Source organism: Syngnathus floridae, chromosome 15 (genome assembly GCF_059516105.1).
Source record: "Syngnathus floridae isolate MCC-2025c chromosome 15, RoL_Sflo_1.0, whole genome shotgun sequence".
Lineage (NCBI taxonomy): Eukaryota > Metazoa > Chordata > Actinopteri > Syngnathiformes > Syngnathidae > Syngnathus > Syngnathus floridae.
In genome coordinates, this window is record NC_142427.1 from 4537805 (window position 1) to 4565232 (window position 27428).

Consider the following 27428-nt stretch of genomic DNA (forward strand, 5'->3'; position numbering starts at 1 on the left):
AAATGTTTACAAAAGTGTTTAAAAATACAAAAAAAACGTTTAAAAGTACATAAAAGTGTTTAAAAATGAAATAAAAGTTCATAAAATCCTTGTGAGGAAAAAACGTTTAAAAGTACATAAAAGTGTTTAAAAATGAAATAAAAGTTCATAAAATCCTTGTGAGGATATTGTAATAATGTATGTTCTCTACTTCGCGGATTTTCACCTATCGCAGGTGGGCGTGGACCCAATTAAACGAGGGATTACTGTACCATACAACGTACTACATTCAGTTTATATATAGTCTTCCGTTTCCCTTGGCTCGAGTTTGGCCCGCAGGGGTGAATCTGAGTTTGAAACTTGTAGTTTTGTAACTCCATGGCACTGCTGTCTGTTTTTTTTAACCTCCTCATAAGACCTCACAATGTCAATCAAGATTTCAACCAGACAGACTTCATCGTTCTCTAGTCGTGGGTTGCCAACATTCGCACAGGTTCTAAGAAATAAGCCTCCTTTGACAAAGGGTTAATTGGAATCTGTTTTCAAATGTACAATAAAAATAGTCCAATAAATACTCAGCTTAACTTGAGATAATACAACAAAGTATTTCTTTATTTCACACCACTGCATACAGTGGAGGCGTTAAGAAGGGCAAGGCTATGTCCCTTTGTGAACATTTGAATGAAAGCACACACACGGAAATGACTTTTTTCTTATTATTGTTAAGCCGATTCCTTTTTTTTCCTCAGTGCACCACATGAATCTTGAGGTAAGTTTATCGGTAGAATGTCTTGTTGGTTTGAATTATGATCGTTCAACCTTGGCAGAGGGCGGCGCTCTCGTGAGTACAATTCTACTCTAAACTTAAATCAAACCTAGCCACATGAAAGTAAACTGCACTGAGTTAATTTTAAACGGGGCGGGCGTACACAGCAGATATTTCAGTTTGTGTTGGTCTCTCCACCAAGCCTCAGCGACACCTTGTCTTTTATAATGTGCTATGAGAAATGTGATTGGACAAGCATGGAATGAGCAGGCGGATGGAGTTGTGGAGGCTTGGTCTCAGCTCGGAGTAATTAATATCTGCCGCCGCATCAGCGCCGCCTGCGACTGATGGATGCTTCTATAACATTATTGTAGTGAGTTTCTACCACTTAGACAATATAAATCAAATAAAAAAAACGGTATGATGGGTTTTCATGATAACACCTAGAGTATTGTACCCATGCACCTACTGCTTGGACCCCCTCGGCAAAGATGAATTCCATTTTCTTGTGGGCTGAAGGTTAACCTTTCGTGAGCGTGATCTGATTCCATGACCTCCCGTTAAAACAATCAGTCACTTAAAAACGTAAGCCATGCATGTTTCCTGTGGCCTAACGCTTCCACCGGCTAATCTTTCAGGCAGCCTGTGCGCTACAGCTATTATTTGTTATAGCTAAATAATCAGACTTTATGGCCCGGCATCTAGTGGAATGGAAGCAGCACCACGTTTAATACTTTTGGAATTGGCTCTACAAGTTTTGCCCCGCGGATCTTCCACTGCACGCTCAATAGGGATGTAAATGCTTCTAAGATAATAGCAATAACTAGCTTCATTGGAGCTCGTGATAAACGACGAATTGAATGGATGACCCAAGGGCAGTGCGCCTCGTCCCTGTGGCTTGACGATTTGCTGTCGGGCGGGTGGGGCGGGTGGGGCGGGTTGTACTTTCATTAGAGGCGGGAAAGCAATGGCTTGTGTAAAAGAAAAACATAAGTCATTAAATTAAAACAAGGGACAAGGGCAGTTTTACAAGCGCTTTATGGCCATTAGGCACTTGCGGCTATTTTCCCTTGAGGTTAATTTCCGAGACGGGCATGTTTAGTACCAAGTTATATGTCTCATAATGTTAAGTTTTTATCTTCTAAATGAGTGCCTGGGAAGAAAACTGTCTTTGGTGCAATTGAGCAATCATCATCTTGGTAATAAAATATGCAGACAACCAAAACGATTCAAGGTGTTCCAAACTGACTATCAGGATTTGGCATGTGTGGACTCTAGCTCTCTCTCACTCTCTTCTCTGAAATGCACTTTGCTCGTGATATTTGTTTATTTTTCGCATGCAGTCAAATATCTTCACTCCAGGAAAGCATTTATGCAGATGTAACCTTTCAATATTCGCTTTTTGTAACCATTATATTAGCTATAATTGAGGCTTAGCGACAGCTCATTAAGCAGAAAGTTGCTGTACTAAAACTACGTCCAAAGTTGTCGACAGTACACAATAGCTTTTATTGTGCTAAGCCATTTTGGCTCTAATTGTGTTTACTTGTTATGGTGTTCACACATTTCCATGAGTTTAAAAGTTGTAGCGCTGTCATTAAAAGGCCTACCCTAATGAGGTAGAACCGTGCGGTTATTAGACAGGAAGAGAGGTTGTTTAATAGCTTCCATTAGACTTTCACAAGCGAGCTTTGTCCTATTGCATATTGTTCATTTATTTTCAACGGGAACGATCCAGTCTTGGGACATTGATCTTAACCAGCTGGAACCACAACTATGACAACACACAGAGGATATTCAGTATTATATTACAAGCCCTTAATGATGTTCTATCAACAAGTATTAAAGACCCTCCTTACACAAATATGATTTCTGTGTTCTTGCTTTTCTTCAGCTTTTGTGCTGAGCTGTTCATTCCCCAAAGAACCAGCTGGTGGAGAAGTTTCCGTGACACACCTCTACGCCGGTGGAGAAGCTTACTTCAACTGTGTCACCGGCTACAGATTGAAAGGTCTCAAAATGCTGACCTGCCGCAACGCTACCACACCGTACTGGAGTGGGAAGGAGCCCCAATGCATTGGTAAGGCAAAGAAGAGGTGAACAGAAAAGATTTTTCTGCATCGCTGGGTTCAAGGTCATCGAGAGCTGGAGCCTATCCCAGCTGATTCTGGTAGAAAAGCAGTATTGCATTCAAATACAGTTACATTTGATCGGAATTGGCCTTTTGGTGTGTGCAAAATTCCTGCTCATTTGCATCTTGTCTCCGAAGGGAACAAATGATTCTGATTAACAAAAGGTGGCCGGTTGTTTTCTACTGGGTTGATTACTGTACAATCCAGGGCCAAATGAATGTGTTTTCATACGATTAGCAGCACGGACACTTATTGTCTGGAGGCACTTAGCACCTGGCTGCCTTAATTAGAAGCGGGTTGCATGACTTTCCCTGTCCTGCTGGTAAAATGCTCATCTACCAAATCCAGACTTGCTCCATGCCCGCGTGCAGCTGCTCTGAGCCGATACTGCCTCCGCTGCTGCCATTTTTAACAAATCTCTCGCTCACAGTCCTCCGCTATCGTTGAATCTTTTAATGTTGGCCAGTCTGCAGGAGGTCCATGCAATCTGTCCAGAGACTTTTCTCGACAACCTTCCAGTTCGTGTGGCTCATTTGATCCTTTCTCCTCACCATCATTCAGCATCCTGTGGCGGTATGATCAAAAATGCCAGCTATGGTCGCATTGTTTCGCCTGGATTTCCTGGCAACTACAGCAACAACCTGACATGCCACTGGGTCCTGGAGGCCCCTGAAGACCATCGGCTACACATTCACTTTGAGAAGGTGGCTCTGGCAGAAGACGATGACAGGTGGAGAAAACACACACACATGCACGCACTGAAATGTAAAGGGAATTGGCATACCGTCAATGCATACCTACATAACACTGCACACACAGGACAGACAATGATACCCTTAGGGCTAACTGTAAAACATTGCTTTGAAGGCATTTTGCTTTGTATAAAATCATATAGCTCATATTACATTGTACAACGTTATAGGGACTGAGACTTATATTGTAAGTGGATACTGGCTTTTGTTTTTCCCTAGCAACAGAGCGAAGTGAGAATTTGTAAGCACAAATTGCTCTCATCCCACACATGACCATTGACCTCATTTTGAGGTGGCAGACGATGTCATTGCAGTTATCACAGCTCCTTTAAAGCATCTCTTAACACTCAAGGGTAACCTTGCTTCTATTTTCATCATTATTTCCCTTTGTTAGACTGCTGATTAAGAACGGCAACAATATTGACTCCCCTCCAGTGTATGACTCCTATGAGGTGGAGTATTTGCCCATCGAGGGAGTGCTGAGCTCAGGACGTTATCTATTTGTGGAATTTACCACAGACGGGATGCTGACCTCCACCGGTGCAGCCATGAGATATGAAGGCAAGCTTATTTAGCCGTTTGCCAGTCAAACAGTTGTATACTCTACTCTGATTTTTTTTTTTGTATTTATTACTTTATTCCACCTTAGCTTTCGCAAAAGGAATGTGCTACCAGCCTTTTGTGAAGTACGGCAATTTCAGCGGCAGTGACTCCACATATAGAGTCGGGGCTGTGGTGGAGTTCTCCTGTGACCCCGGTTACACGCTGGAGCAAGGCTCCGTGGTCATCGAGTGTGTTGATGCTGAAAATGCTCAATGGAATGAGACTGAACCAGCCTGTAGGGGTGAGCAATCTGATTTAACCTTTTTGACTCTTTCTGAGGCAATTAAATTACACACAAATCGACTGGATGACCCCCCCCAAAGCTTTCATTTTGTGCTACATCTTTAAATAAATCTTAATTCAAATATACTATTAGGGAACTACCTTGATATGAAAGTGCATCTTAAGCATGTTAACTAAATTTGGATCTTATGTACATAGCAGAGGCTCATTGCTGTTACATGAAATGCTGTTACCATAAGCTGTGCTTTTACAATCTACACACACAACACTGTGACCTTATAGGAAGCCAGTATAGGCTGTATGCTCATTTTTGCAACACAGCAAAATTGAAAAGCTCTCCCGTAAAGCTCACCCCGAGAAAACGAGAGAAAGAAAAAAATCATTTGCACCCCCCTGGGTCACGGTCACCCTGTGGTTTACTGATAGAATGCTTTGTTTTCCCATGTGAAGCAAGAATGTGCTGTTTTTGTGTTTAACTTCAGGTTAAGCTTTTTGTAGGTTATCACATCATTATAACTGCAGATTGTTTCATATGAAATGGCCTTTTTATTTCTGTATATTATTTACTGTGATATACAGTAAGAAGTACAAAAGCAGTACGTGTACGTGGAGCAGCCATGAGGAGTAAAAAGATTTTGACTGGCAAATGCACTTGAGTTCAAAGTCGAACATATTTAATTCACAATGTTCGAACGTATATTTGCGAGTAGCAAATACATTTAAGTATGCTCAAACATGTTTAAATATATTTGAACGTATCAAAATACGTTTGAACGTACCAAAATACATTTGACCGTATCAAAATACCTTTGAACGTACCAAAATAGGTGTGAACATACCAAGATCCCTTTGAACGCACCTAAATACATTTGAACGTACAAAAATATCTTTGAAGGTACCTAAATATCTTTGAACGGACCTAAATACGTTTGATCGTACCAAAATACCTTTGAACGTACCTAAATACATTTGAAGGTACCAAAATACATTTGACCGTACCAAAATATATTTGAATCTTTGAACGTACCTAAATACGTTTGAAGGTACCAAAGTATTTTTTAATGTACCAAAATATCTTTGAACGTACCTGAGTACGTTTGAACATACCAAAATACCTTTGAACGTCCCTAAATACGTTTGAACATACCAAAAAACTTTTGAACGCACCTAAATATGTTTGAACATACCAAAATATTTTTGAACTTACCAAAATATGTTTGAGCGGACCTAAATATGTATGAATGTACCAAGATACCTTTGAATGTATCTAAATATGTTTGAACATACCTAAATATGTTCGAACAGTCAAAATATTTTTAGTCCTTATTGGCAGGTCTACGCTTCAGTAGAAATATACTTCTTGGTGCGCATCATCTTTTTTCATGACTTAGCTGTAATTTTTGGTTTATAAGGCTTACTTAAAATCATTTAATATGCTCAAAAATTTAGAGTGTGCCTTATAATGAGATGTGGCTTATGTATGGATGTCGAACTGAAGTTGAATAAAGTTTGATTCATTTGCTGTATTGCTTAGGCCTTATACCCCGGTGCACCTTATAGTCCAAAAACTGCGGTGGTGAAATCAAGTATGCTCGCGATACATTTTTAAAGCTTTGTCCGTCTTTTGTCTTGCAGCCGTTTGCAGCGGTGAGATTACCGATTCTGCCGGGGTGGTGTTGTCTCCTAATTGGCCAGAGGCTTACGACAAGGGGCAGGACTGCATCTGGGGCATCCACGTAGAAGAGGACAAGAGGATCATGCTCGATATTCAAGTGTAAGGCGCCGCACTCAGGTGTACGATTGGAAACTCACACGTAGGGGTCTTGGAGGTCATGCCGACCTCCAGACGTTAAATACGGGGTCTCTTGACACAACCGTATGCCATCTCTTCCGCCTCACTTTATCTCGCCCATACTTGCACCGACACACTATGACAGACACATGGGAACGTCTTTCTGTAGTTGCAGTTGCTAATTAGATTTTTTTTTTTCTTCCCCGTCCTCAACATTAAGCATTCTGCCTTGCTTCCAGCTCGTTCTTCGACCAGATTAGCCAGTAAGCCTTCCTGCTCTCACTTCCCTGGTGTAACTCAGAGTTGGCTCTGAAATGAATATGCTCTGGCAGTGAACTACCCTGAGCCACTTATCCAGCCCTCCCAACTGGAACTCGACACACAGATGTCAACATTAGACGTGCGCACATCAACACGGGCTCATATTGTTTCTCCTTCACCTATTACTCTTAGGCTAACATTGTTTCCCCTCGTTCAGATATTCCCAAACAGTGTTGGAAGACCACATCATAAAACATCCTCCTGCACTCCACGAGCAAAGAAAAAATAATTGATTCTTCATCAGAATGATTCTCCTTTTGTACAGTCATATATGGCCCAAAAAAATGTATAAGTGATGATGTTATTGCCTGAAGCATTTGCACACGCGAGGGCATGGGGAGGTTAAATCTAAACCAGCGGGAATGCTGCCGCGGGCTGTCGGAAGATTGACTAGCAGACAATCCCCATCCCGGGCTATTGTTGGTTATTGTGTATGCCAGCCGTGTGTGCATTTAAGCATTTATACGAGTGTGTTGGCGTTATTGTTTCATTCCTGCATACTACAATGTTGATGAGCATATTCACATTTGTCAAATAAAACGTGCATCGTGTTACAAAATCACTTTAAATTCCTTACATTTGATCTTACCAAATACCTTCTTGTTAGAAGCTAACTTTTCATACATCATGGCTTCAAAGGGCGCTTGCATTTCATTCAGTGGAAAGTGCAGTGATTATTTTTGATTAATATCTAATGTTCAAAGCCAACCACTTCACCTTTGGTATAGGAAAAAGAAATTGAAAACTAAATAAATTGGATATGAGGTTAGCTCATCTCCATCCACGGCGCTCAAGGTCGGCGACGCTTGGCCTTGACAGCATTATCTCTACAATGGGAGAAAATTAGGGGGTTACATTTTTGGGTGTGTGTGTGGGGGGGGGGGGGGGGGGGTTCAAATTTGTTTGCTCCTGTCATGGTGTTGACTTGACAAAAGGCTCTTGTGGATGAGTGCGGTCTCAATATTAAAACACGAAGCACAGAGAGTGGGGGTGGGGGCTGCTGGTCCACACCTCCCCACATTAATGAGAACATTTTCTATATTATCATTCATCACCGTGCTTGTGCTGGAAATGACAGAGGACCAGCGTGCATAATGAGGACTGATTAATTTGGGCCAAACAGGAGGGCTGGCTCCTCGCTAATTAGCATGGCGGCACACGAGAGGTTGCAGCTGATCTGCACCTGCACAAGGGTTTACAGAAATGTTTCACAATACTGTATTACACAATAGGGAACTGTTAAAAAGCTTTCCAATGCTCATATTAAGTTTGGGGAGCCCTCATGTGGAGGTTGGCACCATTACAGTGTAACTAACCCGCATGCTTGGTGTGAAATAGAAGCCTCCAATTTAGTTGTCAAACATGAGAGCAATTACCAGATTGTCTTTTCAAAGCATGACACTGAAAGCAATTTAGATTTTCGAGGATAATTCTAGACTCCTTAGGCTTGGCAGGTCAAATTCAAAAGACTCATGTACACATTCAGCAGATGCCATTGTTATTTAAAAATAGATTCTTCTTTTTCAAAAAGACCCCTCAACCTAAGCAAAACCATGCGCACCATTGAAGGCAAAATCCAAGCCTTTCAGAAAATTGGTTTTGCACAGCAGGAAAGACGAATTGTCATGATTCAAAATGGGTATTAGTCAAGTCAATGCCAGGTTGCTGTTGTGGGGCCAGTTCAGTTCAGTTCAGTTCAGTTCAGTTCAATTCAGTAGTGTTTAACCACTAAATGAGGCCACTTTGCCCTACCCGTATCGGACACAATTTAGTATTTTTGTGTTAGTTGTACCTCGCAAAATAAATAAATAAATAAATAAACCAGACAATAAAAGAGCTTTGGGTTGTTTCATCATAATTTAAACCACTAAAATAAGGTTGCCATGGTAGTGACAGGCTTCACTAAAAGCCAGTGTGCCATTCAAATTACAAGACAATAAATGAAGAATGCAAAATAAAAGAAATCATGTGGTTCTTGTATAAACGTGAAGAAAGCAGACTAGATCTGATGAAAGATCCACATGGAATAAAAAAGAAGAATGAGGCAAGTACGCCTGCCGGATGTTTGAAAATCTGAGGCTGAAGCCAATCACAATAGATAAGATGGTTAACTGGAAGATACACATTCGGTCTGATTGTTGTGAGACCGTTGGCGCTTGATAAGGTTCCATTGCGCATTCAAGTCTTTATGGGCTGTGGTCAGCCAACACGCTTGAATTGTGAAAAGGTGAAGATATTTTTGTGCCTGATACATTTTCTCATTTGCACCTCATTTTCACAATATGTCATACATTTCAGGTAGAATAGTTCCCTAACATGGAAGAATAAATCTTAAGTATTGCTTGATGTTAAGTGGAGGTGTGGGAGGTGTTGAGGAAGGAGATGAGAAATAATATGGGTGAGATCGTGCTTTTGTTTCTTTGACACAGTCACACCTAATTTTAATCACTAAACTCACATCACCTAACAATCGCACATTTTGTCCTAAAAACAAAGCATACATGGATAAAATTTCACCCTAATAAAAGGTTTGTATTCAAAGTGGTCACACAAAATTTTGGGATTTTCTTTGTCCAAGCAACTAATACTGCAACTATTTACATGATTTACCAGCAAAAATTTTGCCAGAAAGGTCAAAACAAAGCAACAAATGAAACAATTTCTACTATGTGCAACATGACATGACATTTGACAACAATGCAAAGAAAGAGAAGAAAAAACAAAACAAATGAAACAAATGAATTGTCTACAGTGTAGACTCTACACTGTAGAGTCTACACTGTTTGTACTATGTGTCTTCTCTGCATCCATTGCGGCCTGGTCATCCTGGAAGAGGGACCCTCCCATCTGTGGTCTCTTCTCAAGGTTTCTAATTTCCCCAAGTTGGAGTTTTGAGTTTTTCCTTGCCCTCCTGAGAGTTTAAGATCAGGGGTTAGTCACCTAAATGTTGAACAGAACCCGTGATGTACCAAAGTCAAATTCCTTGTTTGGGACGCTCAAACATGGCGAATAAAAACTCTTGAATCTTGAATCTTGAAAGAAACCAGGCAGCTAAATTCAAGCAAACCGAAGAGACAATGAGGAAAACCTGAATGAGTCATGAGTGGCCCGAGGTAGCTGATTGGTTGAAGCGAAAACCAAATGAGCTAACAAAACATGAAAGTGAAGCACCGGAAAATAAGAAAAAAAGTGAAAAAATTAAATCTAAACAAAAAAGAAAACCACAGCTCAATGTATACGATATTATGAGTTGCTAGGAATAAATCAGCGGTACTATAATATACTATGAACTTCAATAAATATCTCATTTTGATTTAGAGATGAAAATAATGACCTGTCTATCTGCATCACAGACTCAATTTGGGGAAAAATGACCTCCTGACCTTCTACGATGGTGATGACCTGTCAGCCAACATTCTTGGCCAATACAGCGGCAAACGTCCTCACTTTAAGCTCTACACGTCCATGGCGGATGTCACCATCCAGTTTCAGTCTGATCCTGCCACCAATATCTATGGCTACAATAATGGCTTTGTAGTCCACTTTTTTGGTAAGATTGAAACACACAATAGAACATTTTTTGGAAAAAAAAAAATGTCTGGCTATTGGTTTTGTTGGATCATTTCTTTGCTTTCGCCTTGTTTGTCTGGCTCATCACAGGTGCGCTCCCTTCGATAACAGAGACAAACAGGAACACAATAATTGGGTACACCTAATTGTCCACTGCTTTGCCTGATGCTTTGTGTTCTTTGCCATTATGCATCGACTGGCGCAAAGCCACCCGCTGCGTTCCTCTCGGCAAACATCTCGAGCCTTTGTTTACATTTGCGTCCCAAAACACTCTTGTTTTGTTCACATAGAAAACCTTGCGTTTGGATGCCCCGCTGCTTTATCTCAGCATTCACACCGTTGTTCCTTATCTACCGGGCACACTGCCTCTTTCATCCCCAATGTCCACAGAGGTGCCGAGGAACGACACCTGCTCGGAGTTGCCGGAAATCACCAATGGCTGGAAGAGCACATCGCACCCCGACCTCATCCACGGCACCGTGGTCACATACCAGTGCTATCCTGGGTTTGAGATGATGGGCTCTGAGATCCTCATGTGCCAATGGGATCTCAGTTGGAGCGGTGACGTGCCAAGATGTCAGGAAGGTGTGAAACAACACGGCACCATCATGTAATGAATGTCATGACAGTGTCTGCTGAGCTATTATTTGACACCGCGAGTCACATGCAAGCTGTTGACGTTCAGAGGAATGTTTTTCTTTGTCAGACCGAACGATCATTTCGGATGATCAAAAGAGTAATTTGAAGTGTTCAGAGATCCCTCCTAATATTTGTGTTCCCCCCCCTCGTACAATAGTGGTGACATGTCAGGACCCTGGAAATGTGGAGCACAGTCGGCGGGTGAACACAGGCACCCGCTTTGCTGTCGGATCTACAGTGCAGTATTTTTGTAACAAAGGTTACATCCTGTCGGGCAGCAGCCTCCTTACCTGCTACAACCGAGATGCCGCCAAACCCAAGTGGAGCGACCAGCTTCCCAAGTGTCTTCGTAAGTAATTACAGGCCAGTTTTTGTTTTTATTTCTGCTTTCAATATTTTGATTTGATACATTTGTCTCCAGCTGAAAAATACGAGCCATGCAGGAACCCCGGTGCCCTCTCCACCAACGCACATAATTCTGAAAAGTCCTTTTACCAAGCTGGCGAGATGCTGACCTTCTCCTGCCACCCAGGCTATGAGCTGCAGGGCGAGGCCACAATCTATTGCATCCCTGGACATCCGTCACAGTGGAACAGCACACCGCCCGCTTGTCGAGGTAACAAAACAAACGCTCTGAAGTGTGAGTTATTGATTTTCTTGCTGCAAAAACAAGATTATGTTTAGTTTGTGACGTGCGCTTTGTGTAACAATAACAAAAAAGACCAATTAACTTTCTCTTTCCAGCTTCCTCCAGTCGATCTGTGAACGAACACAAGCCTGACGGTGAGTTATGCTTTGAATATGGCAACAGCATCAATATTATTTTTATAAAACTAATGGGTTTTTTTTGTCTGTGTTCTGACCCCACAGTTGTCAAGACCGATTATGGCATTGAGGGAACCAATATTACTCTGGCTGTCTTCATTCCAACTGCAATTATCTTGGTGGTTGTTCTCGGCATTTATGTTTGTGCTGCAAAGTAAGCGGTTGTACTCAACATTTCACGCATGACCTTTGCAAACGAATGCACATTTCATGATGTCACTCCTCCCCCCTGTCGTTCAGACTCCAAGGGAAGCCCATCAGCATGCCAACTTCCTCGCCGCCGTATGACAACATGCCGGAGGAGTCAGCCTTCGACAACCCAGTTTACGACAGAGGAGTAAGTACGGATATGATGACCATGCAAGCTGTGGATTCACAAAACACCAGCGTGCTGTCCTGAATCGTCCTTGTCTGGCTGGCCATCTTGTTGCCATTTCATCTTTCACCAGAAGAGGGCACCCGCAATCATCTTCCCGTCACCATTTTCCTTCAGCAGCAGGCAATCAAGTGGCACATGCATTGACGTCACAATTTCCCAATGTGCCATCCTCAACAACATTGCAATACAGAAAAAAAGTAGAATTAACAACAATGAGAGTCACTGAATTGCTCTGTCACCGTGTTGCATGCGTTAATAATGCACAGAATGCACATGTGAGCTTCTGCACAAAAAGGACAAAAGCAAGAATGCATTGTGTCAACGTGATAAAATGAAGGATGGACACATAGCACTGATTGCTCATTTTAAATGCATCATTCCATTTGTCTCTATATCACTTTCACAGCAGATTGGATTTTGTTATAAAACATGCATTTGGTTATAAACCATCCTCTCCAATCTTTCCTCTCCTCCTTCAGCACTGGCAGGCACATTCTAGATACTAAAACTGTCAGCCGGTCATAATGTTCATGTTGGCGCCACTTGACAACTGTGAGGTGAGATCTCCGGCCGTCACCCGAGCCACCAGGCCACCATTTTGACTACCTCTTCCAACCTTTCACACTGCTTCACAATCTTCTTGATGAAAACATTATGCCGGTTTCAGAATGATAAAGTGCTCCTGGGTTACGTCATGTCTCCATGCAGACAGACACAGCTGGTTACATCTATGATACATATAAGATCTTCTAAGTCACCAATATCTTCTAGAGAGTTTTTGAAATAAATTCTTTCAATAACAAACCATCCCTTCAACGTGCACACAAATCTACCAAATACACATCTGACTGGCATATTAATTTGCCTTTGTATATTACAACGAAAGAAATATACTTTGTATGCTGTACAAACGTGTAAAACTGTTTCACAGATCATATCAACTGCCCTTTGACTGATTTGTGTGTCTGGTCTTTACAGGACTAATGAAAAAAAGATTAAGAGGTGTCAATTTAGAGACCTTGAATTGCTCAAGCTTTGCCTTTGGGGATCCCCCTCTGCACTGTTCATCTTTTTTTCCCTATGAAGGTTTGTAAATATGACTTTCCAAGGTCGACTCTGTGAATTTGTGGATCACCATGGTGATATTTTTATAAACTGAATTGCTTATGACAGAAGGTGATCATTTGATTTTTCTGTATTTTTGAAGCCCTAACTCAGTAGCAGACCTTGAGGGGAAAGGGTTTTTTGTTGAAATCTGTTCCATACAAATTCCTACCATCTAGCTTTCTGTCAACTTGCTGATATTACTGTATTTTGTTTGCGTGTCTAGATCTGCTCTTTGTAAATAAACTGCCTGTCCAACACATGTCTCCTGCCTGATAAGAAACAGACAAATCCGATTGCGCCTCGTTAAGCAACAAAACAAGTGGTATGAATGTAGTCAAAATAATTAACATTTACATGGATTTGAGGGAGACTACATTGACTGGTGAAAAAGTTGAGACTGTGATCATTGTTTAGTCTTGATTTCCATCTTGACAAAAACAAAACAAAAACATCAAGTATTGAACTGGAGGCACCAAATAATGCTAGGTTAAGCAAACAAGAGGGGTATAAAACATTAAAATAAAATAATTACAGATTTTTTAAATACTGAAACAATTACAACATGAACAGTGATGGCCAACAGTCATAAAAAGTATTGATAGGAAATAAAATGGCCATAAATACACAAAGGTATATACTCAAATATTCAAAGGTTGTATTATATGATAACAATACAACGGCCAAAGAATATTTTATATTTTTTTTCCTGGATCTTTAAATAGATGACAAGATGATTTTTTTTAAATTAAAGCTCATTAAGCAATGAATGAAGCACCAGTTAAATTACATCTGTGTCAATAGCGGGCACTGTTGCACCTCTCCAAAGATGACGGTGGTCATTACTCAATGAACAAAATATTGGTTACAAGCTGTAGGAGGCTATGTGCTTTTTAACCTATTAATCTTGCATTTCAGAAGATAAGTATACTGTATGTCATTTTATTAATAGGAAACAATATTCATTATGTCAAGTCAAGTTTATTTATATAGCCCTTAATCAGAGACAAGTCTCAAGGAGCTTCAGATGGCCTAAGTTGGCAATTATTCTCAATATCCCCTGATCTTAAATCCCAACTGGGCAAGGAAAACCTCACAAAAGTTCAACTGGGTAAAAATGAGAAAATCTTGTGAAGGGACCGCAGATGGGAGGAGCCCCCTTCCAGGATGACCAGGCTGCAATGGATGCAGAGTGGGGAACATTGAAAACACAATATAAAACAGTTTTTAAAAAAGTAGATATCCATTGTCAAAATGAAGAGCTGCAGGAAGATGCCCTCAGTTATCCTGGCAGTGTGTGCGAGGAGGTAGTCCACCTCAGACATAATGCAACATAAAGCATACTTTCAATGCTACAGTAGTCTACTAACCACCTGGGTTGTGTGTTTTTGTATAATAAATTGTGTGTAATTAAATCAAATTAAATTAAATTAACAATGTACTAATAAATGGTTTAGAAACAAAAGTTGCTGATACTAGTGTTCCCCTTGCACACACAGATTCTGTAGTTACTTGACTTTTTATTCAACTGCACTTATGTCTGCTATCTCTGATTGCTTGGTTTATTTGGTGTATTATCTAAAGCAAGTTTTGGTTGTGTTCTGTATATAATTTGCGAGGTTTGTAATGTGTTTTTACAGCAAAAGAAATATATATTTGTTTATTTTTGGTATTTTAATTAAAACGTTATTTATATCCCTCTTGCCCTGAGTGGGATTTTTCCAGCATCACCATGTCTTTGTTTCACAAATGTTTATCGATGATGTAGGAGCCAAAATGCTTGTTACAACCACTCGATGTCGCTGTTGTCATTCAGAGGGGCCAAAGATTGCGGCCAGGTATACAGTGACAACATCAAGGCGTGACCCGGTATCTGTTGTGTTCCTGTCACGTTACTACCGTTCGTCTGATAAGTATGGTATTTTAGTGTACATTTATGGACTCGTTTGACATAAGCTACAACGCCGTTTATTCTTGTGTTCATCTTGTGGACATTTTATTCAGACGCTGGAGCTACGAGCATGACTTTATCGTCAACTGCAAGCCTGTTGACAGCACTTCAGTCAGATCAAGACGGCTTGTAGTACCCCATCGCTTCGCCTCTTTAGGGGGCCTTCATAATGACATTAAAGTAGTGGTGAGTGAGAGAAATCTTTCATATTTTAACTATCTTTTCACTTTCTATGATGGACACCGACAGTCAGACCATAAATGTGGTGATATAGCGGTGCTCTATTATCCCTGTGCGCCTGCTATTGGGCCGGTTGAATTTGAAACGCCCGGTGTTACATGTCAAGTTGCTCCCATGTTATCTTGCTCCCTGTTCCGAGTTACGAGTGTGATGGTAAAGCGAGTTGTGCAGTTTTGCGTGTCGCGACTGCAGATTCGTCACAAGCGACCTGGACCTTCCCTGATCGCAAAACTGTTCAAATTCCCAATAAAAACACTGAGGGAAACGTCTCGTTTGCTTTTCCGACTGGCTGCAAGAAATGGCAAACACACACAAAAAATAAAATAATAGTAGGTATGACATCAGAGCACTCTGCACAATGTTGTCATTCAAAAGTCCTCAGAGGTATTAGAATACCCGGATGATGTCAATGCATGGATTTTGAAATAGTAGTGTAAGGACCGTTAAAATGTGATGAATACTCAGGGACAAACAACTGTAAAGTCAATAAAGGTGAGTTTTACGTGTGTAACACAAACATAACGTCATAACCCAATACAGCAAACGAGGCTCGCGCGAGGAAGTTGTGTGCCTCGACCAATTGCTCATGATGGAGAACTCCAAATGGAACACAACTTAACAGATCAGGTAAACATATTTATTTAAGTAGCTTGGTGGGGAAGGCAATAGGTAACTTTTAATGCCAGACAAAAGAAGAACAAAAAAAAAAGCTCAAATACATAAAGGGCAACAGTACTCCTTCTCCGCATTTGGTTCCCCCACACATTTCAAATGGTACCACGTACCGCAAAAGGAGCACTCTATCTGTTGGGCACAAAAGCAGAATATACTGTACAGTCTAACAAAATGTAAAGCTCATCTGGATGTTGTCAGCTCCTACCCAATCGACTACTTCTTCCAAATCTTCCGCCCCACACACTACAAATATTTGACAAATCATCTGCAAAATAAAATATTGCATCAAGTATGTACATAGTAGTTCCTAATATATATGTATATATTTTACCAGTGTCTTTGATTCATTTCTTTGTTATGTGCAGACGAATGGCAGTAATTCCCTCTTGGTCCACAGAGAATTCGGCTGGAGCTTTTGCGAGGAGGAGCTCTGCAAACTACATTTTAGGTACCAACGTTACTGACAAAGGTTTAAGTTTAAATGTTGGAAGTGCGTGTACAAGTAAAACTTACTTTGCAAATAAGGACACCACACGATGTGGTGTCTTGTTGCACCGGATGGTTTATAGTCGTGCATGCCCATCTTGACATGTTATGACCTCTTTGCCTCATAAAGCTCCTGAAAACAAGTAATGTTGAAATAGTGTGGTGTTCTCCCGGTACCTGCCTACAAATTCAGGGTGTGTCCTGAAAGACTGCTGGGATGGGTTCCAGCACTAGCCAACCCCTGTGATAAAGTGATTTTGAAAATGAATAATTCTGTATATGTGTAAATCACAGATAAGAAATATCTTTACCTGGAGATGTCTTGACCCTTATTTAGGGCCTTTTGTCCTGCCCCAAAGGGGTCAACCAGGACTGTTTTTTGCTCTATTGGGTATATAATCTAGACAGGACATACCATTTTGGCCCGAATATAAGACGATGTTTTTTGCATTGAAATAAGACTTAAAAAGTGGGGGGCGTCTTATATTCGGGGTCTAGACATTATACCCATTTTCGCTCGTCCGCAGCGGTAAGTTAAAGGTTGCTGGTATCGACTGAGTATGTTGCTGTGATCGTGTGCGTCTTTGACACAAAATGCCATTTCATTGTTACTACTGTCCACTGTTGTGCTGTTTGTCTGATCGCGGTTTGCTTTGTGTGCGCGCCGTTTGATTGACAGCTCCGGCGCACTTCTTTAAGTTTGCCTCGCATGGTACGAGTAGCCGTTACGCAGCGGCACGGCGACCAACGGTCGCCAGCAAATGTATTTTGTTGTCTCGATTGATGATTATGTTTGGTGTGTTGCCGAGAGTATTTCATTTATGGTTATTTATTGTTATTATTTTAATTAATGATAATTAATATTATAATTCAGTAAAGCAATCAAAACTAAACCACGTCTTCCCTCCTGTGTTCTGACCGACACCCGGGGGCGAAAAGAGCATAACCATCCGAACAACCCCCTATAGTATAGGGCCTATACAGTCCTCAGGCTCTTCAACAATAGCGGTAGCAGTTTGCATTATTTAATTGCAATGTTTTTCCTTATTCAGATTTGTTTCAAGACTTCACTTTGATGGTTAATGCAGTTATTGCCATTTTGTTGTTTTATCACAGTAGATTGGTTTATTTACATTTCAAAAACCAGAAGCCATTCATTTACAAATGATGTGATTGCACTTTAGTTTACATATTTAAATGTTCAGATATTAAGATGTGATAAACAGTTTTTGCATGATTTGAAAGAGGCAAAATAACATGCTTTTTCTCTCGAATATATTGTTATAATCATTTGTTTCAGATGTAATCATTTTCTGTATAAATATTTAATTTGGTGTTCAAAAAGTCTTTTTTCAAACTTGAGTCTTGAAAAAGAGGGGGTCGTCTTAAAATTATATTCGGGCCAATACGGTATATATTTTAAGATAGTGCTTCAATAATTCAAACCTCATTTTGTGACAACTTACAAGAGGCATCCAGTGGTTGTTCTCACACACCCCTCGAACCAGGACATCATATAGTAGTGGGTTGAAGTATTAAACAACTTTATTTTTCTGAACAATATAGTTAATTTAGGAATAAATTGAGCTCATTCTCACCTTGCTAAGACCCTTGGACCTCCCCTGCCAAATCTAAGTCATTTCATATGAATCAATTAAATGACCTTTGATTCGAGATTTGTGGCCTTTGATTGTTGTGGCCAAGAATGCATTTACCACCTACAGCATTTGATACAGGACACACAAAACACATAAGTTAATACAAACTATAAATCTGAATGGGACCAAAGTAACATACTTCACTCTCGAGGAGCTTCCCAGGCCCAAGGTGGTCCCGAAGGTCCTGAGTGAAAAGCTTATATGGGCCTATTTTGCTCCATAATACATTTCTCAGGAAGCTCCCATTCCATATGCCATATATTACTGAAAGTAAAGTAAATTACTATATTAACAGGAATTCATTATTCATTGTGATGAATTAAAGGTTTTACTTACAGCAGGGGTGTTAAACTATTTTTTTTCGCGGGTCGTATTGTAGTCATAGCTTCTTTCGGAGGGCCATTATGACTGTCAACCCAAATAAATGTATGAGCACCTCATATTATATACAGTAAAAGCTACAAAACAAACTGACAAATAACTCGTTTTCAAATCAGACGAGTAAAAACTGGTCAAATATTTCAAGAAAAGATATTATTAAAAGTGAAGACAATTTGCAATTCTAGTAATGACATGAATTTGATGCACAATTTGTCTTCGCGGGCCACGTAAAATGATGTGGCGGGCCGTATCTGGCAATAGGTTAAAATGACACGATTAAAAAAACAAATATGCCATACATTCTGGATTCATTACAAATCACCTGAAATATTGTAAGCCTTTTATTATTTTAATATTGCTGATAATGGCTTACAGTTTAAGAAAACTCCAATATCCTATCTCAAAATATTAGAATATCGTGAGAAAGTATTGTATACTACTAGTATACTAGTAGGGTGTTCAACTAATCACTTGAATCGTCTAATTAATTCCTGAACCTTGAAAAACATTCAGCTTGGTTCAGTAAACTAAATCACAAGTATGGGGAAGACTGCTGATCTAACTGCTGTCCAGAGGACCATCATTGACACCCTCCATCAGGAGGGTAAGACACAAAAAGACATTTCTCAAAGAGTAAGCTGTTCACAGAGTGCAGTTTCAAAGCACATCCACAAAAAGTCTGTTGGAAGGGGGAAATGTGGCAGGAAATGCTGCACAACCAAGAGAGATGACCGCAGCCTTAACAGCATTGTGAAGAACAGTCACTTTCAGAATTTGGGGAAGCTTCAAAGACAGTGGACTGAAGCTGGAGTCCAGGTATCAAAAGCCACTGTTCACAGACGTGTCCGGGAAATGGGCTACAATAGCTGTATTCCCATGGTCAAGCCACTTCTGAACTCAAGACAACGGAAGAAGCGTCTGACTTGGGCTATGGAAAAGAAGCACTGGACAATTGCAGAGTGGTCCAAAGTCCTCTTTTCAGACGAAAGCAAGTTTTGTATTTCATTTGGAAGTCAAGGCGCCAGCATCTGGAGAAAGGCTGGAGAGGAGCAAAATCCAAGTTGCTTGAAATCCAGTGTGAAGTTCCCACAGTCAGTGATGGTTTGGGGAGCCATGTCAGCTACTGGTGTTGGTCCACTGTGTTTCCAGTCCAGAGTAAATGCAGCAGTGTACCAAGAGATTTTAGAGCACTACATGCTTCCATCTGCTGAAAAGCTCTAAGGAGATGATGATTTTATTTTCCAGCATGATCTGGCACCTGCCCACAGTGCCAAAACCACCAGTAAATGGTGTACAGACCATGGCATTACTGTCCTCGATTGGCCTGCCAATTCCCCCGACCTGCACCCCATAGAGAATTTGTGGGGTATTGTGAAGAAGAAGCTGTAAGACACCAGACCCAATAATGCAAATGAGCTAAAGGCCGCTATTGAAGCATCCTGGGCATTCATAACACCTCAGCAATGCCACAGGCTGATTGCCTCCATGCCACGCCGCATTAATGCAGTAATCCATGCAAAAGGATTCCCAACCAAGTACTGAGTGCATTAATGGACATTTTCAAATGTTCGATTTTGTTTTGCTGTTATAAATCTTTTTTTTACTTGGTCTGAGGAAATATTCTATTTTTTGAAAGGATTTTTGAGTTTTCTTAAGCTGTAAGCCATAATCAGCAATCTTAAAATAATAAAAGGCTTGCAATATTTCAGTTGATTTGTAATAAATCCAGAATGTATGACATTTTTGTTTTTTTAATTGCATTACAGAAAATAAAGAACTCTATCACAATAATCAAATTTTCTGAGACAGTCCTGTGTTAGAGTGGTGCTCACTCTAACTTATTTTTACAAGAACCACATGGGAGACAGTATGCCCTTTTTAAGCACTTGCAAATGGAGAGTCATTCGTCGCTGTGCGTACAGCGATGATCGAATGAGGTCTGACTCAGGCCTCTTGCAAGAGTATTTTTATTGAGAGAACCAGGGTGAGAGTGGACAGGATGGAGTTGAAGCCCCTGACCTCTGGTCAAAGCATATCAGGGGGTGTTTTACGACGTTGTGTACACAAGCTAGGCTATTTATTACAGGTTACATTCCAACATAAGCATAGGATCAACATATATCTATCAACCCTAACATCCTGTATGCAGAGTGGGCTTGGCGCCAGAGTCACCTGTGGTGATAAATCCTTATTTTAAGTATAGGACTCCAGAAATGTCCTTTGAAATGCAGCTTTCCTTTTCTTAGAAGTCGTAGCCTCTTCTTCTTCTGTCTCCTCATTGGGCTTTTTTCCATTTCCGAAGAAGCTTTCCAAACATCTGTTTCTTGCTCATATTTGGTTGCTTCACGGGCTCGACTGAGGTGACATGTCACGTGACCGAGACGAGCGTCTTGACCCGAACCGACGGATGTAATTGGGAGAGAATCACCAATATTTTTATGTTTTTCAAAATAAATTCTAACTCATTTTTGCTAGCTTTGCGGGCTCGACTGGGGAAACATGTCACGTGACCGGGATGAGCGTCTTCAACTGAATTAATTGATCGTCAATAAAAACAACAACTTTGTTTTTCTGTGCGGCTTGGCGGCCCGGTACTAAGTAACCCACGGACCTGGGGTTGGGGACCCCTGATGTAGATGACTATATGGTAAAGGCAGAAAGTATAGTTCAAAGACAATTTAGATTATTTATACATTTTGTATTTGTATCATACAATTGAATAGTTTTGCATTATCTATAGTGTTAATATGCACAAGTAAATTAAGTTTAAAAAATGTGAAATGCATACCCTTCATAATGTAATTTCGAGCTCTTCTTTTAAGGCCTGCCCATTCCATTTTTGTGAAGTCACACGGAAAGGTGTGATGAATCAGAAATTGTTCTAATTCATTTAGTATCTTTCCATCCATCTCTGTATTTATGTGGTTCGTTCCTGTATCTGTGTATCTGTGTGTCCGTGTGTATATGTATGTACAACATACGTATGTGTTCTACCTGTTTGTTTGTCTCTATATGTCTTTGTGTGTCCGTGTCTCCTAAACTGACTGCCTATTTTAAGGATTTTTGGGGGATTTTTATAGACTAGTAATACACAGGTGTGGGGAAATAAATGTAACTATCTCCCCAAGCTATCACTCTAACGAGACACCTGGTGGCATCTTTAATGTATTCAATTGGGCCCTGTCAAGTCAAAGTCAAAGTCTGCTTTATTGTCAATTTTTTCACATGCCAAGACACACAAAGAGATCGAAATTACGTTTCCACTATCCCACGGTGACAAGACATAGTTCACAATGTAACAAGTAAACAACACAAGAAAATAAAACAAGAAGGCACAAACAATGAATAAATAAAAGTGATGAATAAATAATAAATAAACAAATAACACAACAAATAAGTACAGGACGCTACGCAAAAGGGGGAAGAGAGTTCAGGATCCTAACAGCCTGGAGAATGAAGCTGTTGGTGAGTCTGGCGGTGCGGGAGCGCAGGCTCCTGTACCTCTTCCCAGAGGGCAGAAGATCAAACAAAGAGTGAGCGGGGTGACTCACATCACTCACTCACTCACTCACTCACTCACTCACTCACTCACTCACTCACTCACTCACTCACTCACTCACTCACTCACTCACTCACTCACTCACTCACAGTGAGTTCCCCTCTCAAAATACCTGATGCAGTGGTGCAAACAAACTTGATCATTCAAACTAACTGTGTTTAGGGAAAATGGTTGTTCCCTTTTCTGCAGGGAATTGCATATTTTGTATAGATCCCATCCCCCAAACAACAACATGGGATTATTTGATAGAAAATATCTACGTATTTTATTTTGCAGATGATTTGTATTTGTAGAGTGTGTGGGGCGGAAGATTTGGAAGAAGTAGTCGATTGGGTAGGACCTGACAACATCCAGATAAGCTTTACATTTTGTTAGAATGTACAGTATATTCTGCTTTTGTGCCCCACAGATAGAGTGCTCCTTTTGCGATACGTGGTACCATTTGAAATGTGTGGGGGAACCAAATGCGGAGGAGTACTGTTGCTCTTAATGTATTTGATGGATCCTGCCGAGGGTGTAGAGCCGAGGGTGTAGAGCTGGTCCGCTGTTCCACGGCCAGGACGAAAGTCACACTGCTCCTCCTGAATCCGAGGTTCGACCTCCCGACGGATCCTCCTCTCCAGTACCCCTGAATAGACCTTACCAGGGAGGCTGAGGAGTGTGATTCCCCTGTAATTGGAACACACCCTCCGGTCCCCCTTCTTAAAGAAGGGAACCACCAATCCAGAGGCACTGTCCCCGATGTCCATGCAATGTTGTAGAGGCGTGTCAGCCATGACAGCCCCACAACATCCAGAGCCTTTAAGAACTCCGGGCGGATCTCATCCACCCCCGGGGCCTTGCCACCGAGGAGTTTTTTAACTACCTCAGTGACTTTGACCCCAGAGATTGGAGAGTCCCTCTCAGAGTCTCCAGGCCCTGCTTCCACAATGGAAGGCGTGAAGGTGGAATTGAGGAGGTCTTCGAAGTATTCTCCCCACAGACTCACGACGTCCCGAGTCGAGGTCAGCAGCACGCCATCCCCACTGAAAACAGCGTTGACGTTGCACTGCTTCCCCCTCCTGAGACGCCGGATGGTGGACCAGAATTTCCTCGAAGTCGTCTGGAAGTCATTCTCCATGACCTCGCCAAACTCCTCCCACACCCGGGTTTTTGCCTCAGCAACCATCGAAGCCGCATTCCGCTTGGCCATCCGGTACCTGTCAGCTGCCTCTGGAGTCCCGCAGGCCAAAATGGCCCGATAGGACTCCTTCTTCAGCTTGACGGCATCCCTTACCACCGGTGTCCACCAGCGAGTTCGGGGATTGCCGCCACGACAGGCACCAACGACCTTACGGCCACAGCTCCGGTCGGCCGCCTCAACAATGGAGGCGCGGAACATGGTCCACTCTGACTCAATGTCCCCCGTCTCCCCCGGGATGTGGGAAAAGCTCTGCCGGAGGCGGGAGTTGAAGCTCTTCCTGACAGGGGATTCTGCCAGACGTTCCCAGCAGACCCTCACAGAGCGTTTGGGTCTGCCAGGTCGGACCGGCATCTTCCCCCACCATCGGAGCCAACCAACCACCAGGTGGTGATCAGTTGACAGCTCCGCCCCTCTCTTCGCCCGAGTGTCCAAAACATGCAGCTGCAAATCCGATGACACAACTACAAAGTCGATCATCGAACTGTGGCCTAGGGTGTCCTGGTGCCAAGTGCACACATGGACACCCTTATGTTTGAACATGGTGTTCATTATAGAAAATCCGTGTCGAGCACAAAAGTCCAATAATAGAACACCGCTCAGGTTTAGATCGGGGGGCCGTTCCTCCCAATCACGCCCTTCCAGGTCTCACTGTCATTGCCCACGTGAGCATTGAAGTCACCCAGTAGAACGATGGAGTCCCCAGAAGGACCGCTCTGCAGCACTTCCTCCAGGGACCCCTAGAAGGGTGGATACTCTGAGCTGCCGTTTCGTGCATAGACACAAACAACAGTCAGGACCCGTCCCCCCCACCCGAAGGCGGAGGGAGGCTACCTTCTCGTTCACTGGGGTGAACTCCAATGTGCAGGCATCTGGCCGGGGGGCAATAAGTATACCCACACCTGCTCGACGCCTCTCACCGTGGGCAACTCCAGAGTGGAAGAAAGTCTAGCCCCTCTCAAGAGGGCTTGTCCCTGCCTTTGGCCGCCGCCCAGGTTACACTACACCCGACCCCTTTGGCCCCTCCCACAGGTAGTGAGCCCATGGGAAGGGGGCCCCACGTTTCCTTTTCAGGCTGTGCCCGGCCGGGCCCCGTGGGCGAAGGCCCAGCCACCACACGCTCGCCTTCGAGCCCTGCCTCCAGCCCTGGCTCCAGAGGGGGGCCCCAGTGACCCGCGTCCGGGCGAGGGAAAACGCAATTCATTTATGTTTTTCTTCATAAGGGGCTTGTGTGAGCCGTGCTTTGTCTGCCCCCTTACCTAGGACCCGTTTGCCATGGGTGACCCTACCAGGGGCATGAAGCCCCAGACAACATGGCTCCTAGGATCATAGGCGCACGCAAACCCCTCCACCACGATAAGATGACAGCTCACGGAGGGGGGTCCTTACACTACTATTTCAAAATCCATGCATTGACATCATCCCTGACATGGTGGTGTAAACAAACTTAAACATTGGGCGCGCGTGTATTCTAATGCCTCTGAGGACTTTTGAATGTCAACTTTGTGCAAAGAGTGTTCTGATGTCAAACCTACCAGAACAATAAATCATCCACGGCTGGGGGGCTGCGCAAATGTACCACCTTTTCAGCAGTAAACTTTTGTATATCCCACCGCTCACCCTCCGTGCGTCACTTGACAGACACCCATTTGTGAAATTTTGTTCTCTCCACACTCCTATTAATACGCAAATCCGATCGATATAACACCGCTGCTTTAGTACTTGAACCCAATCCTTATGGGTCTATAAAGTTGATCATGTTATAAATGCATGATGCTATCTGTTGTAGCAACTATGTGCCATGATAGCACAGTGGTTAAGCCAGTGCTAAGTAAGCCCTTCTGTCTTTCTTTGCGTCACGGGTTCAAATCCCATGTATGACTTTTCTATTTTTTTGTGTGTGTGTTTGCTATTTTTTTGCAGCCAGTCGGAAAAGCAAACGAGACGTTTCGCTCAGCGTTTTTATTGGGAATTTGAACAGTTTTGCGATCAGGGAAGGTCCAAGTCGCTTGTGACGAATCTGCAGTCGCGACACGCAAAACTGCGCAACTCGCTTTACCATCACACTCGTAACTCGGAACAGGGAGCAAGATAACATGGGAGCAACTTGACATGTAACGCCCGGGTTGAAAATGGTCCCAGCACACCACTGGTCGGTACATATGATAACTGGGACACCTGGATGCAATGAATAAGTGCAATTAATTAAAAACATTTAGCATGTACACCTCCGAATTATATTCGTTATTGTCTAGAAACAGGACTACCTGTACAGTATTTTCCCTTTCTATGAACACCTTGCGCATTAACATACTCTACCACCAGGTGGCAGTCTACTACCGAGTCATGCATCCATCCCCAGTATCATGCACTACTGTCTGATGAAGGTCTTCTGTTGTTCACAGGGGCTCACAATCAAAATGAGACCGGCTCACAATCCAGAGGAGACTAGAGCATGGCACTTAATACAGTAGACCATTAGAGACCTCCCGCTAAGCGTGTGCAGCCTGGGGGGGAGCAGACAGTACACTTTCCATGCGCTGTGGGATACATTTTATGAGACATCGTTTAATTGGGGCTAATGACTCGTTCAATAGTATTTAGCAATAGTGCCTGTGCGTGTGTGTAAATTCATTACAAACAGTCTCAAAATGAGGGCAGGCGTGTTTATTGAGAAAACATTTTCGACTTAATATGTCTTAGAGCAAACCATTAACTGAGAGTTTCAAAAAGAAGCAGCATGAAAATGTCATGATATCTGAATACAATTATGGACCAGAAGGTAATTCTCCCAAAAAATATGTGAAATGATTTCAAAGTTAAGGCTTAACCTTCCATCATTGTATTTTTTTTTTGCATGCATGGCCCCACCACAGAACGAAAACCATAGAATCAAGTATAGACCTCAATGACATTCCATAACCGGTGACTATATTTTGGAGGTCATGTTGGTAAAATACAGTATACTTTGTGTGGTCCGCAATGATCTGTATGCAAGTGTGCGGTTGTGAGTCTGTGTGGTGCACATGATGGGAGACAGAGCTTTATACGAGATGTTTTCCTTCCAGGACACTGAGCAGGTTTGAGATTGAGGGCTCTGAACAGAGGGGGGACAAAAGCAAGCAAGCCAGAGGGCGGAGGGGAGCGGATGAACCGGTGAGATGATAATGCAGCATGACACCTCTGAAATGAATCCCTGGTTACCATGGCGAAGAAGCGGGATGAGCCGCTCTCTTAGGAGGCTCAATAAAAGCATGTTGTAAATGATGTTTGATTAGTATTTTCAACATGTTCCTGCTTGGAAGAGACGTTTTTTTGTTAGCTGCCTCTTCTATTGTTCTTCTCCTACCCAATATTATGAGGATAAATAAACGGCAACTGCCAATTTATATGATATGATGGCATGATGTCCTTGAGTACACAGAAAGGCACACATAAATGAAGTTTACTATTATTACTCATTTTGCACGGATACTGTTTATTAAATACAGTATATTAAATCTATTTTTTAGAGATCACAACAATAGGCTAACAAAAAAAGAACATAATTTATTCAGCCTCCAATTGTGTTTGCACAAGACTTAAAATTAAAGAATATGTGTTCCACATTCCAAATATAAAAGGACGGTGGGACGTATTCATCACACAAATATTTACTTAAGCACCTCAGCATATGAAGCAGTTTCATCTGATTTGCCAATCAAAGCAATGACTTCTTTTCATTCATAAATGCATGACAAGTAAAATGATGTTTATCTAACTGTAATTTTATTATTTGCACATTTGGGGTCCTACATAGTGATTTTGTATTATTTATTACATAAATTCATCATATGACAATAAAAATAACATGACCGCAGCACTTAAATCTAAATTTATTTTTCTCCTTTCCTCTTCGTCCATTTACCAGCAACAATTCATCCCCATACTGAACAAAACTGTCTCAGACTGAGACAGTCAATGTCCACTGTCTCAAAAATCCTCAAAAAAGATTATATAAGTTCTCAGGTTCACGCTCATCTCTTGGATAATAACCTTTTTGGGCAATTAGATTCCTCACTTCTTCTATAGCCCGTTAATTGTCTTGTCAAAAATCATAAAATGACCTCCCCTTGGCAGCTGACTGGACTGCTAACCATCCACAGCCTCTTCAATTTGAGTGCAAAATAATCTCCCATAACGTTTTCAATGAC

The 27428-nt window shown here is 41.9% G+C and overlaps 1 protein-coding gene across 5 annotated transcripts in view; it reads left to right on the forward strand.

Moving 5' to 3' along the window:
- Positions 1–26629, forward strand: part of LOC148385963 (seizure protein 6 homolog) — a 65449-nt gene extending 38820 nt beyond the window's left edge. Inside the window, exons 5-20 of one of the 5 annotated variants that reach the window (XM_088398570.1) lie at positions 2640–2825; positions 3439–3607; positions 4024–4190; positions 4279–4473; positions 6111–6249; positions 9942–10138; positions 10549–10743; positions 10955–11146; positions 11219–11413; positions 11542–11580; positions 11668–11776; positions 11863–11959; positions 12481–12558; positions 12980–15023; positions 15110–15242; positions 26304–26629. In XM_088398570.1, coding sequence (XP_088254696.1) covers positions 2640–2825; positions 3439–3607; positions 4024–4190; positions 4279–4473; positions 6111–6249; positions 9942–10138; positions 10549–10743; positions 10955–11146; positions 11219–11413; positions 11542–11580; positions 11668–11776; positions 11863–11959; positions 12481–12507 — 1907 coding nt within the window. In that variant the 3' untranslated portion in view covers positions 12508–12558; positions 12980–15023; positions 15110–15242; positions 26304–26629. Of the gene's footprint in view, positions 1–2639; positions 2826–3438; positions 3608–4023; positions 4191–4278; positions 4474–6110; positions 6250–9941; positions 10139–10548; positions 10744–10954; positions 11147–11218; positions 11414–11541; positions 11581–11667; positions 11777–11862; positions 15024–15109; positions 15243–16336; positions 16420–26303 lie in introns of all 5 variants that reach the window. The other 4 variants (XM_088398567.1, XM_088398568.1, XM_088398569.1 and 1 more) reach the window with 4 other exon arrangements.
- The last annotated feature ends 799 nt before the right edge of the window (positions 26630–27428 follow it).